The sequence below is a fragment of the Rana temporaria genome, chromosome 1, assembly GCF_905171775.1.
Source record: "Rana temporaria chromosome 1, aRanTem1.1, whole genome shotgun sequence".
Taxonomy (NCBI): Eukaryota; Metazoa; Chordata; class Amphibia; order Anura; family Ranidae; genus Rana; species Rana temporaria.
Genome location: NC_053489.1, coordinates 493735212 through 493761315, shown reverse-complemented (window position 1 = coordinate 493761315; position 26104 = coordinate 493735212). Strand labels below are relative to the sequence as shown.

Here is a 26104-nt window from a genome sequence, read left to right as displayed (position 1 = left end):
AGCACTTTGGGATCCATCAGGGGGCACTTACCAAGAAGTCTTGCATTGCAAAGCTGCCATTTCCTTAGAGACTCAGCTCAATCTACATCTTTGGACCTGGTAAGTGTACTCTCACAAGAGTCTTCAGGATCTAGGCTCCACGACACTGGACCATGGTCCTGGACCTGTAGAGCACCCACAAATGTTCACACGCTGATGCAGCAGTGTGCCAGGGTTAGTGCTTCTCATGGTGTTCAGTGCCAGCTAGCAACTTACAGGCCTTCCCTTCCATTCTGTGGGATATGGGTACAGTACCTCAGGGCTGCAGTAAGCCTCAAGGCAACCTATCAGTGTTGCTATCAAAGCAGCAGGACAGCAAATTGCAAATTTGCTAGAAGTTCACACAGAAGAAAAGGGAAAAAATCTTTCAAAGCAGAAAGACAGTTGCCCATCACCTACGGACCCTAGCTAAAAAAAAAAAAGAAGAGGTATGCTGGGAGTGGTAAGTGCTATGCTTGGTTCAGGTTTCCTATCTGCCAGTGTCCAATCACCTGGAGGTGGAACATTACTTAATCGTCAAAAAATGCCATATCTGTGTCCAGCAATGTACGATAAAGGAATTATAGGTTTACTGACGAGTCTGGTCTTGACTAAGGAATCCTTTTTTTCAATGCGAGGCGAGAATGGAGGCATTACTAATTCTGTCAACTATCTATGGCCTGTGTAATGTTGCAATGAAGTAACGTCAGAGATTATAATTCATAGATAAAATGTATAAATATAAAAATCCGATTTTTAGCAATGTCTAACTCCTTATATTATACATTTATATTTAAATTATAATAGTTCGACTGATAAGCTGCATTTGAACAAATTAATTTTCTTTTCCACAAACAAGCCTCATCTGGGGTATTTTGTTTGCTGCAATTCGACAGCTTCATTAGTACTATACTGTATAAATCAGTCATAAGAGCTGACAAAGAAACTGGCGTGGAGATCAAGTCACTTACCTTTTAGTCCTGTTGTCATGAGTTTCTAGAAAGTTCCTTTGGACCTCGTGTTTAGAAGAATGATCAGCAGCCAGGGCGATATCTGCAGTAATGAGTCCTAAAACGACAGAGCCTGTCTCCAGCCAGTAAGCTCTGCGCAGGACTGCAGGTTGCAGCCCTATTCTGCTACTGTCCAGCTGTTCAATGTACTGCTTCAGCTGCACATTTTGAACTGCAGCACTAATGCCTTCACCAACAGCTTGGTTATGTAGGTTGCAGTTTGCAAGCCTGATAGCACCCATCTGGAAAATAAAACACCGTAACAAAGAATAAGTTATTATATAAACAAATTGATAAGCAACTACAAAGCTGTAGAGACATTCGAAACAGGAATTTAACGAGGGCGTATTACTGGGCTGTGGATTGCTATAGTGTTGCAGGTCATACTCAAAGTAAATAGATGCAAATGTGAACGTAGATAACACAATCTGCATTTACCTCCAAATGCATTGTGACCTATTTGTTGTCACACAAAACTACTTACTACTGACCTCTGCAACCTGCATCACTTACAACTGACCTCTGAACTCTGGCCCACTTACTACAGAGTTCAGGGGTCAAAGGTAAGTGATGCATAGTTCAGGGCTCAGGAGTAAATGACAGAGAACAATGCCATTTAAAAGTGACATGCCTGGTGTCAATTGAGTGCTCCCACTAACACCTTTCCTTTTCTTTTCCTCCACTTTTTCTTAATCACTGCCCTATTAGCCCCGCATTTGCTACAAAAACAAAAGCAAAATTGGAAGCTCTAAGCCAGAGACAGCAACTGCCTTCCTAAATCATATGTTATTTTATTTAGTGAAATAAAAAAAATGATTTAGGATATTGTCAGCCCAAACAAAAAAGGGCCACTAATTTTAACTGTCAGGGCATCAAATAAATCAAGTACTGCTATGTGTTACTCCGAAAAACTCACTTTCAGGTTTGTAGCGCAGCCATGTTCTACAATGTAGAGATCTGCTCCATCAGCTGACAGTCGCGTCATTCGGTATTTTAGGTCATCCGCTGGCAGACATGGTCCTGGATAGCAGCTTAACTGCAAAAAAAGCAACAAACAAGATGAGCATTTAGCTTCCTAACAGAATGTCCACTAAAATACAGAAAAAGCAGATATACAGGAAACAGAAGGTGAAAGAAAAAATAGTGGCCCTACGTTTACGTCCCTTTTTCCGATTTCCTCTGTTAAAATGAATAGATTTTACCTCGAGAAGGAGGGCCCACAACGGCAAAGGTCCTTTTTAAAAGTAGGAAACAAATAGCTGTGCCTTTTTAATTATACAGTAGGTGGGAGGAGCAAAACAGAAAAAGTCAACAAAAAAGTGACGCAATTCTGATTTCACTCTTTTAATATTAGGCACAAAGTGTCACTCCGCGTTTGTAAGTAAGATAACAATGGGGTAGATTCAGGTAGCAATTACGCCTGCGTATCCATAGATACGCAGCGTAATTGCTAAGTAGCGCCGGCGTATCGACTTTCTGTATTCAGAAAGCTCGATACGCCGACTGTAGCCTAAGATATGACTGGCATAAGGCTCTTATGCCGTCGTATCTTAGGCTGCATTCTGCCGCTGCCCGCTAGGTGGCGTTCCCGTAGTGGTCAGCGTAGAGTATGCAAATTGCATACTCACGCCGATTCACAAACGTACGCGCGTTCGAGGTTTGCGTACGGCGCTTCCGTCGTAAGGCTGCTCCTGCTATTAGGAGGCGCAGCCAATGCTAAGTATGGACGTCGTTCCCGCGTCGCGTTTTTCGAAATTTGCGTCGTTTGTTTAAGTGGATTGTGAATGGTGCTGGACACCATTTACGTTCCCGTCGGGAAATGCACGTCGGGAAAGTTTCCAGACGGAGCATGCGCACTACGTTCGGTGCGGGAACGCGCTTAATTTAAATGATCCACGCCCCCTACGGGATCAATTAAATTACGCGCGCTTACGCCGGGCACTTTTACGCAACGCCCCCGCAAATTACGGAGCAAATGCTTCGTGAATGAAGCGTAGCTCAAGTAATTTACGGAGGCGTAGCGTAAAAACGGTACGCTGCGCCTCCGTAGTAGTGCGCGCCCCTATCTGAATCCACCCCAATGGCTTTAGGGATTACATGTCTCTGGGATCTTTTAGGTTCTTCATTTAAACTAGGGAATAGATTAACTCACCCTTTCTCAATCAGGGTGCCTTCTGGGTACTTTAAGGGTGCCCTGGTAAAATGCTTAAAAATTGCAACAAATGCCCAAAAATTGGGACATTTAAACTTGCTTTTTTAATTCCAATCTAAATTTAGTAGGAGTCGGAGTCGGTGCATTGTTTGCCGACTCCAGGTACCCAAAATCTCCTCCGACTCCTCGACTCCGACTCCACAGCACTGGTTATAACTGCTGCCAGGTTTTTTTTTTCTTTTTTGTCCCATTGGGAAGATTTCTCTTTTACTCCCTGTCCCGTAGCCAAAACAGTAACGGAGAGGAAATCCCTGCAAATAAAGGGAACCTCTTGGGGACCCCCAGGTCACCAACTAGTATCCCAATTGGAGGATTTGTTACTGCTCTGGGGACAACCCAAAATTTGGGATTTTCTTTCAACTTTTAATGATAATTGGAAACAATACAATTAGAGAGGGTGAACCTCCCTTAAAGAGGCAGAGGTAGCAATAGAAACCTGACAGGTATTCAAACCCATCTTCACTCTGTCCAAAACAAAAAAAGGTTATGCCTTTATTTATACTATAAATTAGTATTCAAACTCACGTTGTTCAGGGCTCCACTGACACTTGTGAATGAATGGCAAAGTAGATACCATAATAAAAATAATAATTTGCTAATAACGTAAAGGAAATCTGTAGGGGTGTTAAACATTCTACAAATTTGATCAGCCCCTTATATCTCTAATTGAAGCTGAACATTGCAATACCAACCTTAGCGTCACAAAATCTCTGATCGATGCCATGCTGGCAGATCACCACAGACTTTGGCCTCTCCATCTGGAACTCATTACACGCGACATGGAACACAAAGGTCTGCCCCCAATCCAGCAAACACACCACCTGCAAGACAGCGGGTTACTCACAAGGTAAAGGCTAAGGCAATGTAATCAGAAATTGCAAAAATAAAAATGAGTAACATATGGGCACAGCTTGATAATTAAAAGAAGAATTTAACCTTGCTGCCACATAAACTAACCCCCTGTATAGTCACATTATTTTTAAGACTTGGGTACATAGTGCCAGCTTATACAATGTGTTATTCAAGAGAGTTCTCTGCAAATAGAAGTTACATATTTATCAATTCTGAGCAGCACATTTACCTTACTTTTTTTTTTGCTCAGCGGTATACTGCTACATAGCTTTATGCAATAAATTGAAAAAGTGGGCATCTTTTCACTCTCCCTCATACTTATCCAATCAATTATAATACTTGGTCTATACGGAGAAAGTGCACAGCTGTGATATGTTTGCAGGCACAGTTCAAATGCTGCATCGGTCTGCTCACAAAATATTCAATATTCTATCTGCAAGGAGACAACCATTATAATCCCAGAGAGGAATTGGAAAGTAATTACTTAGTGGACTCAAGGCATATAGTTTCCATAAGGTAGGGCACATTATCCATTAAAAACACATTAATAGCAGAATACTCAAGGAAAGTCCAGCCTAGAAACCAACTGTGTTTTCAAATGCAAAGTTAGAAGTTTTACTTGTGTGAATAATAAGATAATTACTATTTTCAAATAAGTTTCAGATCAATTTCAACTTTAAAATTCTTTAAGTTTCTCCACAGACATACAAGTTTTAATACAAGATTGTAGAAAAAAGGGGTGGAGATAAGGGCCGTCTAATGTGAGCCACCCTCACTGCGCGTAGCTGGAGAATAAATGTGAACACTAGTGATATTTATAAAATAAATGAATAAATTAATAAATATGCAAGAGCTGCTGCTTTAAAAATTATAGAATCCAAAATAGTTAATATGCAAATACAGTGATACCTATTATAAATAAGGTGCCAAATGTGATATTAAACAGCGCTCAAAAAAATATGTGAAAATGTAAATATCAACAAATATAATATTGGTACAGTGACATAGTGAAAAATAAATAAATAATCCACCCTCTAAGTGAGTCAATATATAAGTGTCCAAAAATCCGTGCAAAAATCGCATCAAAAAATACCAGGTTGGCAAATAAAGTCCATGAACTGTCTAAGTGAACAAAAAAATATATATAAATAGTTCATAAATGGAGAACAAAGGAAAAGAAAAAATCCTTCCCGATCTTCAATAAGTGCTTTCACCACACCACAGTGACTGCGTGCTTCCACCACCCATCAGAAATGCAAACTCACCGCAACAAATGGCCTGACACTTTCGTGTTTAGGCACACAGGCTTGTTAAACTGAGGGGGTCAGTTAACAAGCCTGTGTGCCTAAACACGAAAGTGTCAGGCCATTTGTTGCGGTGAGTTTGCATTTCTGATGGGTGGTGGAAGCACGCAGTCACTGTGGTGTGGTGAAAGCACTTATTGAAGATCGGGAAGGATTTTTTCTTTTCCTTTGCTCTCCATTTATGAACTATTTATATATATTTTTTTGTTCACTTAGACAGTTCATGGACTTTATTTGCCAACCTGGTATTTTTTGATGCGATTTTTGCACGGATTTTTGGACACTTATATATTGACTCACTTAGAGGGTGGATTATTTATTTATTTTTCACTATGTCACTGTACCAATATTATATTTGTTGATATTTACATTTTCACATATTTTTTTGAGCGCTGTTTAATATCACATTTGGCACCTTATTTATAATAGGTATCACTGTATTTGCATATTAACTATTTTGGATTTAATACAAGATTGCCAATCTAGTATCTTATGAGAGCCTGAGGAATTCTGTAAGAGAGCAAAATGATGTAGTTCGGCCATAATATGAAGAGGGGATAGTTTGGTCATTTAAGATTGATGGAAAAGCACTGTTTATCATCTTTTTGCTTTTGACATTTAGGGTTATACACATAGGTGTCCAAAAGCAGAGCTTAGCACACTTTGACAACTGTTTTATTGCTACCTGATGACAGAAAAGGCATACTGAACCAAATGTTCCAAAAGGGTTCAATGCAGTGTCCTTAGACATGGATACCACAGTCCAAAAAAAACCCCACAAAGGAACCCAGAAGGAGATTGCTAGAAAAATTATGTAAAATTATGTAAAGACCAGAGACTCAATGGGAGTGACCAAGTAGTGGGGAAGGAAAAAAACCTTATAAAAATGTATCACTGTGCCAGCCACGGAAATGACATATAGGCGTTAGAGAATATATATCCCCTTCCACGTGTCACTACCAAAGGTCTTACACATAACGTGTGCTAAGTGAAGGTCCTGGCTTACCCTGTGGCATTAACAAGTAATAAAATCCAGTCACCACACAGATATTATATATTGAAACTTGAACTTCCTTCATACCCAGCTCCATTTCTGATATGGGCACCGTAAATACCACTGTGAGAGCATGTGGATGGACTCGGCCTTGCCTCACGATGCCACCTACTGCTCAGGAGAACCTACAAGCAACCCCACATTTCAGCATGGCTGGAAGCAGCCAGATTATGAGGGAATGGTGAGAAATCCTCAGTGAGGCAACACTGGCCACCCTGCTTGTTAATGTGCCGCTAGAGCACTATGAGTGTCTGTCTTCCAGCACAGACTAAATCCAGGAATATGCTCATTTAATCATTAGCCATCTATGAAGAGTGGTACAGACTATGTATGGTTCCACCTCTGATATAGTGATGGCCTACGAAAGTTGTTTAAGGTGTATCCCTTATTGAGCCATTACCAACTACTATTTATCATTTATCCAGTACTGGGACTTTTCAATATAAAATATATCTGTGTGGTGACTGTGACTGTGGCATTACTTGTTAATGCCACAGGACAAGCCAAGACCTACATTTAGTGCACATTATGTGTGAGACTATTGGTAGTGACATGTGGAAGGGGATATATTTTCCATAATGCCTATATGTCCTTTTGGTGGCTGGCACAGCCCATTGAGCCTCTGGTCTTTACATAATTTTTTTGCTAGCAGATGGGAATGTGTGTATGCTATGTGAGCAGTTATATAACGTTGTATAACTATCCTTCTGGGTTCCTTTCAGTCCTAGATTTTTTGAGTTTTTGGCTGAGTGGAGTTTCCATCCCAAAATATTTTTTTTTCATTATTGTGCTCATTAGACCCAAAAAAGTAAAAAAAAAATGTTTTACTCATCTGGAAATGCCTGTTGATATGCGGTCCCACAAAATCTGCCTTTGGAATCACCTAGGATCCTGACATCATCTCCCTCTAATGCTCCTGGGAAATGTGTGTCATTATTTCCCAGGAAGCAGTGCGCTGTCCAATTATCACTCCCCATCCAAGACTTCCAGGAAGTAAGTGCTTGTAGGCTTCACAATGCCCACAAGCAAAATGACGGTGTGGACATAGTTTTATAAACTATCTTTTTTGAATATCTATGTGGATCGGCGGCGGATTGTAAAATAGTAAGTGACTGGATTTATATTATAAAAACGCAGGATGAAAGGACATACATTTAAAACATGTTAATTGTGGTTGGAACTCTGCTTTAATTGGATTAAACACTTTTTTATCTTGGTGAGTCAGCCGACATAGGCCTTTATTAATTTTCTTACCGTGTTACCTTTAGTTATTTAGAGACATCCCTGGTTATTTTTATTGTTCTTGTGATTATATGGATACCACAGTCAGCTAAAACCATAGTCACAGAAAAATAAGATTGTTGTCTTACGTGTGTGTGGCAGTGCGAGGCTGTGACACTGGGAAAACGTTGAAGAAAGTGACACAGTGTTTGCACATATGCAGAGTGCAGGGCTCCAGAATGCAAGTTCTGAGTGGAGAAACTGGGTTTTTCACCGTTCTCCGGGTTTTCTAATTTCCAAATCAGGGTTTGGAGCTCAGAGACTTTGAAGTTTTGGGAGTGTCCAGACCAGTGTCCGGCTTTTGCAAGAAACCCACTGAGGGGGCAGGTGTTCACCCTTATCATCTAGGACCAGACAATAGTTTGGAGCTGTAACTGAGAGACAGGAGGTCTCTACATAGAGGACTCCAATCCCTCCCTGGAAAAGAGCAAAGGTAGAGAGCTTGTATGGGAGCACCGGAGTGCCGTTAGATGTTCCACAGGACCAAGGCAAAAGGTCTGAGCAGCAGTCTTGCCAGGAGGCTAAACATTTATGTCTGTGTTGACGGTGGAAACCCCTATGTGGGAAACTGATTATTTGTGTGATTATTTTTTTTTTTTAGTAGTAAAAGTGGGCCATGAATGCCTTAAAAAGCATTTTTGGGTAGGGCTGCAATTACTAGGAAGCACCACCAAGTGAAAACCACCACAGCATCACACCTGTAAATTCTATTTCTTGGAGGACACAGGATAGTATTCTGACAATGGGCTATGCTGCCACCTTCAGGAGAAGTGGACAGTGGAAAAGCAAAGTTGTAAGGATAGCCCTCCCAGCGTGTTTCGGTTTAGTATTTCAAGAAAAGGATTTTACAGGTACAAAAATTACTTATTTTCTTAATCATTATGAGGCACGAAATAGTAATCTGAAACACTAGGACATCCAAAAGCAGTCGAACTGAAGGGTGGGCAACAGCAAAAGACTGAAGCCTGCATCAGTGAAGCCTGAACGTATGCCTGGCAAAATTTAAATATGTGAACAGATGACCAGATGGCAGCCTTGCAAATATGAGCAAAAGATGATTGATGATAAAAGCCAAGGAAGTACTAACTGCTCTACTGGATTCTTTGACCAAAAAAGGTGAGGTCATAAGCTTGACTCCTGAACAACAAATAAAGAAAAACAGACCTGGTCAAATTATGCATCTCATTTGGAAACCAAGGAGCCAGAGTATGGAGGAAGAATAGAGAGGCACACACTACAAGATGCTTGAAGTCCAGTGTGAAGTTTCCACAGTCTGTGTTGATTTGGGGAGCCATGTCATCTGCTGGTGTTTGTCCACTGTGCTTCATTAAGTCCAGGGTCATCGCAGCCATCTACCAGGAGATTTTAGAGCACTTCATGCTTCCTTCCGCAGACGAGCTTTATGGGGATGCTCATTTTCTTTTCCAGCAGGACTTGGCACCTCCCCCACACTGCTAAAAGCACCAAAACCTGGTTTAATGACTGTGGGATTACTGTGCTTGATTGCCCAGCAAACTCGCCTGACCTGAACCCCATAGAGAAACTGTGGGGCATTGCCAAGAGAAAGCTGAGAGACATGTGACCCAACAATGCAGAAGAGCTGAAGGCCGCTATTGAAGCATCCTGGTCTTCCATAACACCTCAGCAGTGCCACAGGCTGATCGCTTCCATGCCATGCCGCATTGAGGGGCCCAAACCAAGTACTGAGTACATATGCAGCTTCTACTTTCGGTCCAATATTGTTCTATGTACAATCCTTTTATTGATTGCATGTAATATTCTAATTTTCTGAGATTGTGGATTTGGGGTTTTCATGAGAAATAAATGAACTTTTGCACGATATTAAAAATTTTCGAGTTTCACCTGTAAATGAAAACAGCACAGACCACATCTAGACAATTGATGGAAATCTCTTTATGAAGTTCAGGAGTGGAAAGAAAATGAATTTAGGCATGCTCATCCCTCAGGACTTGGGCGTTAACAATATGTCGGTCCTTGAGACAGAACATCTGGCCAATCTGGGAGGTCTCACAGAGAGTCTGCCAGGAGCCTGATCCGGTCTGAGAACCTCAGCTACCTGGCCGATCCCAGTGGGGGATCACCAGAATGCTTTCCAACTTGATCCTGTAAAGCAGGAGGAAGGGCATCATTTAGGCTGAACTGAGTCACCAGGGAATCCACCACAAAGGCCAGAGAATCTCTGTTTCTGGAGACAAAACTGTCCAGTTTGTTATTGAACCTATGAGTGAGAATGTCAATGTCAAGCATACCCGACCTTCAACAGAGGTCTAGAAACACCTCGGTGTGAAGAGACCACTCTATGAATCCAGACGACTGAGGAAACCCATTTGCTAATATTCTATGCCTGGGAAATGCACAGCGGACAGAGCTGCAAAATGACTTTTTGCCCAAGTGAGAATTGGATTCCCTTCTCTTTAAGCCTCAAAACTTCTGGTTTCCTGATGGTCGATATAAGCCACTGCTGTGGCATCAGCTGATTGAATCCTTGTTGGATAAGTTCAGAGACAAGCGATCCAGTGTTGAAGCTATAACGGAATGACTCTGAGCATTAATCAAAAGATGAGCTTTCTGCAGAGACCAAATTCCTTGTCCGTTGTGAGAACTTTCCAGACCATTAGGAGGAAGGATTTTTTGATTTCTACAGTCAGAATTATTTATCACCAGACCAAAACAAGCCTGGTTTTGAGATTAGAGGGATGTGGTGGCCCAGAGACTGAGCGTGCCTGTCCCATATCACCAAAATTTTAAATTTCAATGGTCTGGAATGATAATGGGTATAGGAGAATAGAACCTTCATGCAAAAAAGGAAGGGTAGGCGGGCCCCTGGACTGTAGAGTCTTGACCATTGGAGCAACAAGTCTGGAGTTTGTCCAGTGGAAGAAAAACTTGGGATAGGTCTGTATCCGTGACCAGGCCTAGAAATGCCAAGCAATGAGTTGGTTTCAGCACTGAATTCTGAAGATTTAAGATCCACCCGAGCTCTATAAGATCTAAACAGTCCAAATTGATGTGGCTGATAGAGCCTGTGCTTATTGTTCTGGGAGAATAAGGTCATCCAGATATTCCACTATGGGGATGGGGAGATGGAAAAAGAACCAGCAGAGAGGCTAGCATCTTGGTAAAGACACAAAGTGCAGTGGACAAGCCAAAGCGAAGGTCCAGAAATCTGTAATGCGTGTCCACAGCGAAAATGCAAGTAGTGTATGTGTGCTGGGAAGATTAGAACATGTAAGTATACACCCTTGATGTCCACAGACACTAAGAAAATCTCCCAGGTGAAGGGAAGTAATGATTGACAAGGCAAATTTCATACAGATTTTTTTAACCCAAAGATAATTGTTGAGAATCGTTAGTTTCAGTATGGGGTAGATGTCTGCTTTCTCCACTGGGAACAGTGAACAAGTTGTAATATAAACCCTAAAACCTCTCCTTCCGCCAACATCGTTATGACTCCTTGGGAAGGGAGCTCCCTCAGAGCAGCATAGAGGTCAGCTAATCTTACTAGGGTCATTGGCAAGTTTGACAACATGAAGAAGGGTGGCGGCAAGGACTGGAATGGTTGTGAAAGCCAAAAGATTGCCCCCTCTTTTTTTGATTGGGGGCGCCTCCTTATTGTGATGTGGGCATGCCACCTGACTTGATGGATTTGGGGATCCAGGGCTTATGACAGAACTGGGTTCCAGGATTAGCTTTGGAAACCTGAAAACTAAAAGTTTTGTAGTTTAAGGAGCTTTGCCATCTAACCCATGGACATAATGGCACAGGGCCACAGCTCCATATGTTGGAGGATAGAAGGATCTGTAAGTACAGAACCATGCTGCCAGTACAAGGCCTTGGACCAGACAGCCAGAGTTTGGGCATGATTACAACAGTAGGTTACCTGCCAGGGTTTGCAAAGGTAAACAAAGCTTTGACGAGTGGTAGAATGGCAGCTGAAACCAGACTTTTTTAGATTTTGTTCTAAAATTAAATGCGTATGTGCAGTGAGCCTGACCTAGAAGTGGGCAGCACAGTCTCAGTGAGGCCATCTAGGTCAAAGCCCAAAAATAAAAAAAATTGTGGCAAATTAAAACAGATAGCAAGCCTCTCATGATGCCCTGCCTGTGACTGAAAACGCTACAAACAGCACTGGGTGGATAAGCCCCAAGTGCAATTGGCCACCATTTAAAGGACAAAACCCTTACTCTTTTTGGGCCATTTTCAGTACTGTGGTTTCCCCAGAAAGGTAGGGACAAGCCGTATGCAACAATCTTCGTCAATTCGGCAATAATACCCTCTAAGGGATCTTCAAGGTCTGGGGCTCCACCATAACAGACATACCTCAGCCTTGGACCTGTAGAGCACCCTACAGCTAACAACATATTGAACCATGTGATTAGGTGAGCACCAAATGTAGGATCCAGTGCCCGAAGGGTGACATCAGGGGCCAGATAGGCTCTGTATCTTGTATCTGGCAGTTCAGAGTACAGTGCCCCAAGTTTAAGCTGCAACGTAAAAGATCCAGAACCTGCAAACAGTAACACCAGTGACTCTGCAGCAACTGAAGAATCTTAATAGAAGAAAAAAGTATAATTTTGATAAAAAAAGGATATACTATATTCTTACCTGTGGTACTGTGATCATGGCAGTAAGAGCACCGGCTTGCACATCTATTAGCCATGCATATTCCAATGAATCTGTGCCTAGAGGTAAGCCTTCTGCAGAAAACTTTGCATGTGCACGTAGCTGTAATCCAGACAGGCTAATGTGCCCTTCTCGAAGCATCCCATCCACTGTGGGCCTCTGCATAAATTATGAGGATATACATGAGACAAGCAACACAAATCCTAAAAGCATGTAAGAACTAAACACACATATGCAAATTTTTGTTTTTGGCCTACATGAACATGTACAAAAAAGAGTGCTTAAAAGATTGCATTATATCAGATTCAGAGTAACCACTGTGTTATGCCTTGCCCTTGATATGTATGCAAGAATGGTGCGCTACAATGTTTTAGAATCAAATGTATTTAATTTTATATGATTTTAGACTGATGTTTTTGGAAAGCCCTGTAGTTGGATCAGAGCTGGAGATAAATTGCTAGAAGCTAAAACACAGCTCAAATCATAAAAGTAAGCTTTGGAGACTGGAACCAGAACTTTTGAATAGTGAAAAGCATGGGTGTCCTTTGACCGCATATCTAACCCGAACTCACACTTGTTTGTACTCCACTGAGCTGCGGGCCAGGTCATTTTCTACCCCTAGTGTGGGGAATGACCTGGCCCGCAGATCATTGGAGTACAAAAAAGGAGGAGTTCAGAGTCTGGGTTAGAAAAGAATTCGGAGGATGCCCACATTTTCTTTATTGAATGCAATGTGAATTACATAATCTTAGTACATTTATCTTTAGAAACATTTCAAGTAACACATTACAAAAATTGAAGTGAGACTTCTTAATGTAATTTTCCTTCATTTGTGTCTCACAGACTCCTTCACCCAGACAATGCAGCTCACAGTATGAGGGTTTTAGCAACAGAGGCAGTGCTACCAATCCAAAAGCAGTGGGCAGAGCTATGTGTGGCCAGGTGCTGATTGACAAGCTACAGCCTAGTGAGTGAACAGTGACAACGCTGACAGCCACACCACCTGCAACACTAGTTTCATTCCACTGTAGTGCAAGCAGACACAGCCTACATGAAAACAGCAATTCTGTTTTGAATTCAGCAGCTGTGCAGAATCATTGGCACACCATCATAGGAGGCTACATTAGGGGAACTTTACTGGCAGGATCAACAAATATTTTGCAGGGGGATAAGAGAAAACAGAAAAATACAGATACACTTTTAATTAAGTGATACGGCACATTTTTTGTAATGGTAGGCATTGGTGCTACTTTAGGAACCCTTGTGAAAAGAAACCTTTTGGATACCCTTTGTCCAAAAATAAAGCTTTTGGACATCAATTCATATCTGTCAAATCCCATACACACTAATTGCAGCAACAGAGAAGACTGATGAAGGGTTGTAAGTGAAAACAACAGGTTTACTATGTTGTTCCACTGCCCTATTTAGATAACAGGCCAATAAAGACACTTCTCTCACTGCTAATAATTACTTCCTGCACATCCCTTGATGTTACTTTACTTTTATCTCCATGCCACAAAGCACTAGAAAAGGCACTTATTGCTTTAGTTTGTAAGAATATAATTTCTCCTCTGATTAAACTGAGAGCACAATCTTCTGCGTGACGTAAACAGAAAATCATACATGTTTTATTTACCTCTTTTCAGGAGTGGAGTTTCTATAAAATATATTTGTATTCTTTTTTTTAGTAGTAATATATTTAAACCTAATATTTGTATGTGCTAGGTGCAACAGGAAAATGTTGCACTCAGTCCTCCAGCTACAAGAAGTTACAAATATTTAAAGATAAAAATAACCTGTATATAAACTGTAAAATAAACTGTACTATAACCACAATTACAAAATTCCACCTTGGAAAAATAATAAACTACACAGTGTGACCAAAAATTCATAAACCATATTACATAAAAAATAAGTCAAGGTAAAAAAAAAACATAAAAAGTTCACTCCCAGTGCCCAAAAAGGATGATCCACCTAATATATGAATACTGTATGCTATGACCTTTGCATTCAGTGCCCCCAGGTCACCAAATAATCAGAAGTGCCACATCCTTACTGGATTACCAGGATCTCTAAGCAAAAGAGATCAAAAGAATTTGAACACATATGCAAGATCACTTCCCAGGGTCCACTGACACTTTCCAAACACGTCCAATCAACCCACAATTCACAAGAATGCCCAGCTTTTCCTCAGAGAACTATAGGAGACCACAGAGTAGTATCACTAAAACTTTGTCATTGATTATATATACATGATACTCACAAAAATCACAGGGTACATAAAGCATCTAATGCCTCGCAGTTGCCACTGGCGGGCGTAATTACGTCACAGGTGGCTGACCCCACCCAACGTGCATTTTGTCTACAAGTGGACGTCTTCAGGGAACAAGAACCTGGTGACCTGGGGGCACTGCAAGCGGAGGTCATAGCACATAGTAGTGTTGCACCGATACCAATACTAGTATCGGTACCGAGCATTTGCACGAGTACTTTTAATCGTGCAAATGCTCAGATGCTTAATATCCGATACCTGGGGCAGTCAGGAGATGATCGGGGTGGCAGGGGCTGTTACAAGCACCGATTTCCCTTAATAGATTTCAATAAAGCAGATGACAGCTGTTTATCCTCCTCTCCCTCCCATGGCTTTCAGCTGATTTATTGAAATCCATACAGGAAGATCTGTGCTTGTAACGGCCAGCACTGATCACCCCCGACTGTCTCCTGGGTCCTCCTTCATTTCCTTCTCTGTGCTCCTAAGGTTCCCTGCACCCCCTCCGTGTCCTTATCCGCCCCCCCCTGCCCTGGATCTGTCAAGATGGAGAGCAGAGGAAGGAGTCGGTAAATATGTAATTTACTGGCTCCTTCCTTTTTTGAATGCAGTGATCACTAACTGTGTTTACAACGCTGTCTCCTCTCCATTCAGTGAATCTGAGGCTACAGAGAAAAGGACTGTCTCAAAGGGGTGATATCTCTCCAATGCCCCCCAACCCCCAAGAGGGTTGATAAATATAAAGGAACATTGTTAAATAAATATTTAAAAGTAAAATTGTAAAAATAATAAAATATGAAATAAAAAAACAAACACAAACACTAAGGCCCCGTACACACGAGAGGATCCATCCGCTGGAATTGATCCGCGGACCGGCTCCAGCGGATAGATCCCCTGGTGTGTACAATCCAGCGGATCTGTTTCCGCGGATTTTTCTCCCATGCGATGGATTTCCAGCGGATAAAAATTTGAAGACATGCTTTCAAATCTATCCGCTTGAATCCATCCCAACGGATTGATCCGCTGGTCTGTACAGACTCACCGGATCAATCAGTCCGAATGAATCCCCCGCATGCGTCGTAATGATTCGACGCATGCGTGGAATTCCTTATGTGACAGCGTCGCGCACGTCGCCGCGTCATCATCGCGGCGACGGCACGACATCGCGATGGGATTTCGGCGCGATGACGGATCAAAATCCTCTCGTGTGTACGGGGCCTGACACTGTCAACTCCCCCCACCCAAACATAAGAAAGCATTGTAAAAATAACAACAAAAAAATATATAAATTGTAAAAAATAAAATATAAAAAGATAAAATATAAAAAAATAAAATAAAGAATAACAAAATAAACTACTGACATAATCCACACCTCATCAGTGCCACCTATCAGTGCCCATCAGTGCTAATGTCACATGACATTAAATACAAAGGGCCAGATCCACAAAGAACTTACGCCAGCGTATCTATTGATACGGCCCGTAAGTTCTACGATGCGCCGTCGTATCTTTGTTTTGTATCCACAAAACAAGATACGACTGAATGTGGGCTCGATCCGACTGACGTACGTCTTAGTACGCCGTCGGATCTTAGGTGCATATTTACGCTGGCCGCTAGGTGGCGCTTCCGTTGATTTCCATGTAGAGTATGCAAATTAGCTAGATACGCCGATCCTCAAACGTACGTCCGCCCGGCGCATTTTTTTACGTAGTTTACGTAAGGCTTTTTTCAGCGTAACGTTAAGCCTGGGTTTATGAGGCGTACGCAATGTTAAGTATGGAGGTCGGGACAGCGTCGAATTTTCCGTCGTTTGCGTAAAACGTTTGCGAACAGGGCTTTGCGTAAATTACGTTCACGTCGAAAGCATTGACTACTTGCGACGTGATTTCGAGCATGCGCACTGGGATACCCCCACGGACGGCGCATCATTCTGTATCCAATCATTCTTTAACCACTTGTAGCTTTACTTCTACATGATTCTGCTCCTCCAGCTAGGGGGACGGCCCATGGCTTGTGCTGTGATTAGTCACAGCACAAACCGACCAGCAGGTCCTGGCCAATGGATGACCACTGACACCCGCTGATCGCCAAGGTGTAAGACAGAACAGAGCTTTGTCTAACAATAATGTCCTGTCAGCCGGAAAGCCGCTCCCTTGGGGGCACTCATGCATGCTCGCACTCGAGCTCCGCTGCTGCGTCAATTGACACAGACAGCAGGACTCGGCCCACCCCCTTGTCACTGGCTTTGATTGACAGCACTGGAAGCCAATGGCTCCCGGTGCCCCAGCAAAGCCAGCAAGACCTGGAAGTGAGGGGAGAGAAAAGCTGCAGACGTGCATAGTGCTGGACCGAATGAGGGCTCAGATAAGTAAGAGGGGCGGGTTGAGGGGGTGATGCCGACATCTGAATTTTTTTTACCTTAAAGGGGTTGTGAAGGTACAATTTTTTTCCTAAATGGCTTCCTTTACCTTAGTGCAGTCCTCCTTCACTTACCTCATCCTTCAATTTTGCCTTTAAATGTCCTTATTTCTTCTGAGAAATCCTCACTTCCTGTTCTTCTGTCTGTAACTACACACCGTAATGCAAGGATTTCTCCCTGGTGTGGAGTGTCATGCTCAACCCCTCCCTTGGACTACAGGAAAGTCAGGACGCGCGTTACGTTGCAGATAGAGAAAGGAGCTGTGTGTTAGTGAGCGTCCTGACTCTTCTGTGGTTCAAGGGAGGAAGCTATTTAGGGGAAAAAAAAATTGTACCTTTACAACCCCTTCAATGCAAGAAATTTAAGGTAAAAAAAAAAATAGGCTTTACAACCACTTCAACTGTACTTGAAATTATGTCCATTCTACCCATCAGGTATCAGTAAGCAAATGACCCATTCTCTGTCAGCTGGTGAGCTATGTTGTATTAGAGTATGCAAGTGGTAATGAATATATCAGTAGCAACAAGCCACAACAAGTATAGACACTTTCTAATAGTAATTTGAAAACTTTTGTCTAAACGGTGCACAGTCTACTTGGCTTCAAATGCAAAGAAAAATGACAGCATGTGTTCAAGTAACGAGAATCTGCCTATTAAATTGCATATAAGCAACATCAAAGTAAATTGCATCTCACAAGTGATTTCAGGATAACTTAAAATGACACAACACAAGGGTTGCTGTTTAATTACAAATGACCACATTTAACATATACACCCTATACTGAACAAGCTCATAACTGCACCAAGTAATCTACGCACACAGAACTGAAAGAAGGCATACAAAATCTGTACATTGTAAAAAAAAAAAAAAAAAATGTAAAACTATTTTCTGTAATCTCTTATCGCAGGTATACAGTATACTCTGATACTTTCACAATTTGTTTCCAGATTAAAAAAAAAAAAAAAATCACAGAAGCATGCTTCCTTATTTGCTACTAAATATGTTGCAAACATTTCCTAATGCTGCAACTTACTGCAATTATATCCTACTGTGGAATGCAAAAAAAAATTAACAAATCAATCCCTTATGCCTTGTACACACATGATTGGAATTTCCGATGAAAAAAGTCAGACGGAATTTTTTCATTGGATATTCCGACCGTGTGTATGCTCCATCGGACCTTTTCCTTCGGAGATTCCGACAGACTTAGAAAGAGAACATGTTTTCTTTTTTTTGCGACGGGAAATTCAGTTCGTCTGTATGGAATTCCGAGAAAAAAAACATGCATGCTCGGAAACAATTTGACGCATGCTCGGAAGCATTGAACTTCATTTTTCTAGGCTTGTCATAGTGTTGTACGTCACCGCGTTTTTGACGGTCAGAATTTGGTATGATCGTGTGTATGCAAGACAGCTTGAACGGAATTCCGTCGGAAAAACCCGTCTGCGATTATTCAGACGGAAACTCTGATCGTGTGTACGGGGCATTACAAGTTCTGTACTCAGTAAATTGTTCATTTCTATTATCATTTCCAATTACTAAAAAAGTGCAACCCTTTAGAAAACAATTAGCAAACATTTCTATAACAATACCTGGTAGTTGTCATTCACAAATATGTACACAGGAGAAAGTACAAGCTGGAGAAATGTCTCACGGTAAGTTTTCTTCATCTCAAAGCAGAGTCTCTCCAGAAAAGCAGTTGGACATTCTGGTGCATCATTACTGCAATGCTAAGTGAAGAGAGATATGTATTATGAGTATACAGATTGCAGGGCAAATGCACAATTTGAACATTATACAGTAGTATAAGACCACATAAGCCCACAGTTCAGTTACCAACCAACCAAACCATAAGCATTTTGTGTAACTTTGTTTTCAGTTGAGGTTAAAACAATGAGAGAGAGAGTGTGATTTGTTGATTCTATTGGAGTACAACACAAAGTAAACTAAGATACACATTTTAAATAATAAACATGGTATATTTACCTGCTCCGTGCAATGTATTGCACAGAGCAGCGCAGGACCTCCTCTTCTGGGGTCCCCTCTAGAGATCTTGGCTTCTACACTTTTGTGCCACCATAGAAAGCCACTTCATATGGAGGCACACCTGCAGGTTCACTCCTGAGCCACGCTGTGTGCATCCATTGACACACACACAACACACACAGTGGGGCTCGTCTCCGCCCCCCCCCCCACAGGATTTAATTGACAGACGTTTTCTTTGAACCTGCAAGGAGAAAGAGAGAGAGACCAGCGCTGCTGCAGAGGGGCACCGGATGGGGGTAGGGTTCCGATGAGGGTGGAGCTCCGCTTTAAGGTAAAAAATGTCTAGCCTTTAGAACCATTTTCACTTTAACCACTCAAGACCCAGACCAAAATGCAGCTAAAGGACCTTGCCCCTTTTTGCGATTCGGCACTGCGTCGCTTTAACTGACAATTGCGCGGTCGTGCAACGTGGCTCCCAAACAAAATTGGCGTCCTTTTTTCCCCACAAATAGAGCTTTCTTTTGGTGGTATTTGATCACCTCTGCGGTTTTTATTTGTTGCGCTATAAACAAAAATAGAGCGACAATTTTGAAAAAAATTCAATATATTTTACTTTTTGCTATAATAAATATCCCCCAAAAATATATATAAAAAAAAAAATTTCCTCAGTTTAGGCCGATACGTATTCTTCTACCTATTTTTGGTAAAAAAAAAAAAAAACGCAATAAGCGTTTATCGGTTGGTTTGCGCAAAATGTATAGCGTTTACAAAATAGGGGATAGTTTTATTGCATCTTTATGAATTTTTTTTTTTACTACTAATGGCGGCGATCAGCGATTTTTTTCGTGACTGCGACATTATGGCGCACACTTCGGACAATTTGTCACGTTTTTGGGACCATTGTCATTTTTCACAGCAAAAAAATGCATTTAAAATGCATTCTTTATTGTGAAAATGACAGTTGCAGTTTGGGAGTTAACCACAGGGGGCGCTATTGGGGTTATGTGTTCCCTGAAGTGTGTTTACGGAGCTTCGGACCGGACCACGGCTGGGCTTAAAGGACAACGTACCTATACGTTGATGTGCTCAGCCGTGCCATTCTGCTGACGTATATCAGCGTGAAGGGGTCCTTAAGTGGTTAAGACATTTTCAGATAGTTAATGACCAAGACAGGGAAAAGAAAGTGAAATGGCATAAGAATTTTAGATAAGGTGTATAGCAAAACATTCTAAAACATTACAGCAGGCCATTGAAAACAGAATGAATCACATCTCATCCCTTTTTACACATGGAGATAAAGAAACTACTTGGATTGCGCCTTCGTATCTTAGGGGTGCAATTTTCCCGCTGGCCGCTAGGTGGCGCTTCCGTTGATTTCGGTGTAGAATATGTAAAATTACTAGATACGCCGATTCACGAACGTACGCTTGCCCGTCGCAGTAAAGATACGCTGTTTCCGTAAGAGATATGCCGCGTAAAGATAACCTGCTCCCTAGGTGGCGTAGCCAATGTTAAGTATGGCCGTCGTTCCCGCGTCGAAATTTGGAAATTTTACGTCGTTTGCATAACTTGTCCGTGAATGGGGCTGGACGTAATTTACGTTCATGTTGAAACCAATGACGGCCTTGCGGCGTACTTTGGAGCAATGCACACTGGGAAATTCCACGGACGGCGCATGCGCCGTTCGGGAAAAAATGTCAATCACGTCGGGTCACCAATAATACATAAAACATGCCCCCCTCATCCTCATTTGAATTACGTGCGCTTACGCCGGCCCCATTTACGCTACGCCGCCGTAAGTGCTTGCCTCTCTGACTTACGGCGGCGTAGCGTAAATACGATACGCTGCGCCGCCGTAACAATCCACGCCCCTACCTGAATCCGGACCACAATCTGCATTACCACAATGTGCGAAGTGCACATGTGTATGCCATGTATGTGTGGTAGCCAGAATGAGTTCAGATTTGTGAATGTGTGACAGCGCAAGTGCAAGCGCTTTTATTTTCCAATATAACGTTATTAAGTAAAGACTGTAACATCAAGAAACAAAAACAACAAATGAAAAAATAAACAAGACAATAAAAGGTACAGAAATAGGTCCTAAATGTATACAAAACACAAAATATGAAATCAACATCTTGGTGCCTGGTAATACCAGAATTTGCCAAGCTATATATAGGATATCTATACAAATGATAACTGGGTGATAGAGGCTCCTTTAAAGAGCCTAAGCAACAGATGGAAACAAGGAGAGTATCAGTTAAGAAGAGGGAGTATAGTATTTTGTATGCGCTTTTAATGAAAGTTAGGGTATGTTGCATTTGAACACTCTTTTAATTTCAATGGGCTGCCCAATGTGCGACAATCACACCCATTAAGTGTTTATAATTTTTTTTCTTTGAAACCATGCGTTTTAATGTGATACAATGCATGCACGTTAGCAATGTGCATTGGGCTGTCATCAATGAATGACACCGCAGCTCACCTGAAGAGAGGACACAATTCCATGCAGTGCAGAACACATGTGATTTTACGCACATTCCCCCGATGCACAGATGTAAAGAGAGACTAGTGTATGTGTGTGGTCTTATTTATATTCAGCAATAATTAAGCACCAGTCTAGGTGTGAAACTGTCACTTGTTAGCCCTGCCATCTTGTGCTGCATGACGTACTGTTTTTTACTACACAGAATAAAGGCGATTGCGTTGGAGTACGGCCGCCCAGCCTTTCTTTTTCCTAAAGTTCCTGATGCAGAGACAGCTGAGTATCAAGAAAGGTGATTGTCCTTGAGCAGTGTTTTACTTGTGTGGTCTTATTTTTTTTTTTTTTTCATAGATTTTTGTTAAAAGTATCATCAGGGCTTTAGCGAAATTCAAGAGTATAGTAGAATCCTGATGTTTCACATTTGCAATGAAGAAAAATATTGAGGACACAGAGACCTAAATTTCCTTCTCTTTTGCAGCCCTGCTAATGAACCCCTACTAATGACCACATGAATGCTCAGTGCAGAATATGATTCTTGTCAGCCACTGATCCCAGCTATTCATTTTATCAGGAGGGGGACCCTCTTGGTAAAGGTTCTTGGTCGCTGAAGCAACTATGAGCTTATGAACAGAAGTGAAATCCAAGTATGTAGTGCTTACTGAGCCGGAGTTCCTGTCTGGATGTTCCTGTTCCGACATAAGCCTTGGCAACGTAAAAGTTAAACATAATGAAAAAAGTGTATGTTATTCTACTTACCACTGGCAGCTTGGCATGCACTTTATACACATTGAGCAATACAGTGATGTCCCATGGCCTCAGGGTGAGAGGATGAATTAATTTGGAAGCTAGGTCATGATCCCTCTTGTCATTCTCCATTGCTACTGCAGTCCAGCCAGAGCTAGAAGATGTGGCCATGATAATACAGGGCTGGAGGTGCTGTCTTCAAAGTCTGTGTACATGTCTCCTCTCCAAAATAGTTTCCTGAAGCAGGGAAAAGTGGAAGTTGGTAATAAACTAAATCCAGTTGATATGAAAACAATCATTGCCAGAACTTGAAACCTCAAATACGCTGTACAGCAATTTGCTTTGAAATTTTAAAGTAGCCGTGCACAAACCAAAACAAAGAAAACAATCAGATAATCTCTGCATATCGTAAAACTGTTAAAAGAGAAGTTTGGGATTTTTTTTCCATTTTTAAATCATACTCACCTAGGTTGATGCAGCATCGATCTGATGTTGCATCTTTTCCCCGTCGGCTCTAAGGCTGAGAACTGAGTGATCAAACACCGCTGGTCGCTCAGTTCTACCCGCCGCTCTGAGCAGAGAGCGGTAACGGTCAGTCATCACTGTCTGTTCTGCCCTCCAACGCACACTGGAGTACCGGGCTGGAGAGGGGAAAGAGTAGCTGGCTCAGTCTCCCAGTGGAGCAGCTGAGAGGCTCCCGGGCCATATGGTCGCAATCTTTCCCCAGCCTGGTCAGGCTTTAGCCCTCCTGTGATCCTCAGAAGTGCAGGCAAATGAGCTTTGGATGGAATTCTTCTTTAATTAGCCCTGCCTTGGGTTGTGGCACCCAGAGGCTTTGTACAGAATAAAATCTTCATTCCTAGACCCAAGGTCTTACCATGTCTTTAGTAAAAGTCTCAGCTGTTCACAGGTCTTTATACATGTGGAGCAGGCTGATGCTCAGGGCTTTGTCTTTTGCTCTGTTTGCTGTAGAAGCCAACTACTGGGTGAAAAGGCTGACTACTAATAGAACAGTAAAAAGGTACAAGTGCTGCCTGTTTGTTTTGGAAAACCCACAAGAAGAAGTTGGTCTGAAACTGACCTGAGGTTAGCCAATGGCTCGGATGAGATGTTTTGTTGTATATGCTGGGCTTGCCGTACAAAGCCCTCCTACATTGAAAATTTAAATGATGTTCACTTGTCTCGGAGCAAAACTGATTTTCAGCTATAATACTAGTTGAGCCTGCATGTTCCCAAAATAGAATAAAAGTACGGTATGTATATCAGTGGCGGAACTACCAGGGTCACAGCAGTCACATTTTCGACCGGGCCCCAGCATTCCGCCACTGCCGGGAGCCCCAGCGGGGTTGCTAGTCCCAAGGCTCTGAGCGGAGAGAGTATCTCTCATACAACTCAGTTCTCCCTGCTTCCCCTCTCGCATGGGATGAGGGGGGAGACAGCCGATCTGCTCCTTCTCCCCCCCTCTCCTGTGTGTGCTCTGCGGAAAGTCAAGTGTGAAGTTAATGAGCTCACACCTCCCATGGTACACATACGGGAGAGCGGTGGGGGGAGGAGGCTATCATCTGTGTCATCCCGTGCGAGAGAGGGAGGGAGGGGGAGCAGGGAGAACTGTCAGCTCTGAGCTGTATGACAGATGCTCTCCACTCTTCCATTCTAAGAAGACAGGCAGCATTGATGAGCACTGGTCAGCTACACTGATACGCATTGATGGACACCGATAGGTGGTATTGAGAAGTAACAAACTGTGGCATGGATAGGTGGCATGGCAGTGATGGGCATTAATGAGCACTGATAGGTGGTACAGCTGGGCACTGATAAACAGCACTGATAGATTGCATTGATGAGCAATGGTCTGTGACACGGATAGGCGGCGCAGCACTGATGGGCATTGATCAGCACTGATAGGCGGCATTAATGAGTAATGATATGTGTCACTGATAGGCAGCACTTATGGGCATTAATGAGCACTGATAGGCAGCACTGATGGGCACTGATAGGCAGCATTGATGGGCACCGATAGGTGGCATGGATAGGCACTGAGAGGCAGCATGATGATGAGCAATGATAGGTGTCACTGATAGGCAGCACTCATATGCTGCACTGATGGGCATTTATAGACGGCATTGATGGGTGGCACTGATAGGCACTATTGATGAGCACTGATAAGCTCTGATAGATGGCACTGATAGGCATCATTGATAAGCACTGATGGGCATTGAGCACTGATAGGTGGCACTGATGGGCACTGATAGGTGGCACTGGTAGGCAGCACTGATAGGCGGAAGTGATGGGCACTGATAGGCAGTATTGATGAGCACTGATAGGCGGTATTGATGAGCACTGATAGGCGGAACTGATGGCCACACTGGCAGACGCTGATAGGTGGCATTGATGGGCACTGATAGGCGGCACTGGTAGGCAGCACTGATAGGCGGAAGTGATGGGCACTGATAGGCAGTATTGATGAGCACTGAAATGCAGCACTGATAGGCGGTATTGATGAGCACTGATAGGTGGAACTGATGGGCACTGCTAGGTGGTACTGATAGGCAGCATTGATAAACATTGATAGACTGCACTGAAATGCAGCACTGATCGGCAGCATTGATGGCCACTAATAGGTGGCATTGATGAGCACTGATAGGTGGCACTAGTAGGCAGCACGGATTATCAGTATAAACAATTTACTGACATTCTTGGCAGTTAACGCCTCTCTTTTTCTTACACAGACACAGCGTGGGAGGAAAATGCTGCCGATACCCACCAAGTCTGTTTACATGTGATCAGTTAATCACATGGTAAAGGGCCGCTGTAGTTGTGCTGGATGCATGTCCCAGGGGGCATAACGGAGGCAGAGTTCTGGGAGGATATCCATGGACACCCTCCCAAAAGGGGGAGGCCCATCATGGTTTCTTGCACCGGACCCTGAAGGTCCTAGATACGCCCCTGGTATATATTGTATTCCTTCTAAGCCAACGAAATGTCACTTTAACATTAACAAAAACATAATCAGATATGGGGAAATATAATATTAATTTATTAGAACTATTATACTATGTTATTAGATTAGAGGTCTAAATGAACACAAAATGGACACCTGCATCCCATAAGTTACAGAAAATTAAACAGTTAGTAGGCTGGATAAAATAACATGTCCACACTGTTAAAAGGCAATAGAAATTTGGGATTCTTTCATTTATTAAGCAGAACTGAGCCTGTATCTGTGCACCTGTCTACACAAGCCAAATACAATTCAAATTTTAACAGGGAAGCGGATGTTTACAAACCACTAAACCTCACCTTGGTTTTCCAGGGCCTCCAAAAGTAATCACTGTGGATGGAATGTTTCACAAAGCATTCCCATAGAAGTCAGGTCATAATACATAAGTTGCATCTGGTGGTTAAATGTAGGTTTTAGGCCTCATGCACACCTTTAAAAAAAACGGTGCATTTATAGGCCATGCACACATAGGCGTTTACAGGTGTATTAGAAGTGAAGTGTTTAGAGGCTGAATGCACATAAATGCATCATAATGCACCTAAACACATGTAGATGCATCAAAACCTGCCTAAGCGCTACGCGTGGTAAGTGCTTGAGCATTCATTCATTCATTCCAATGGCCAGAATAAATTAATATTCTGACGAATGGAATCAATGAACGTCCTGGATGTGCCTAAACAAGTGTGCAAAATGCAGCTTTAGGTGCGTTATTTATGCCGCTATATCCCTGCCAGGAACAAAGGTGTCATGGGGAAGAAAAAAATGGCAAGTGTGTACGAGGCCCTATTGTGTGCTTTGTGAAGTGATGCGCCATTAGCTCTGACC

General features: G+C 42.4%; 1 protein-coding gene across 1 annotated transcript in view; it reads right to left on the bottom strand.

Moving 5' to 3' along the window:
* KIAA1109 (KIAA1109 ortholog) overlaps positions 1-26104 on the bottom strand; it is a 393986-nt gene that overhangs the window by 205620 nt on the left and 162262 nt on the right. The window contains 7 exon segments of the mRNA XM_040330387.1: positions 990-1270; positions 1945-2064; positions 3933-4061; positions 12358-12534; positions 18656-18793; positions 22291-22448; positions 22451-22498. Coding sequence (XP_040186321.1) covers positions 990-1270; positions 1945-2064; positions 3933-4061; positions 12358-12534; positions 18656-18793; positions 22291-22448; positions 22451-22498 — 1051 coding nt within the window.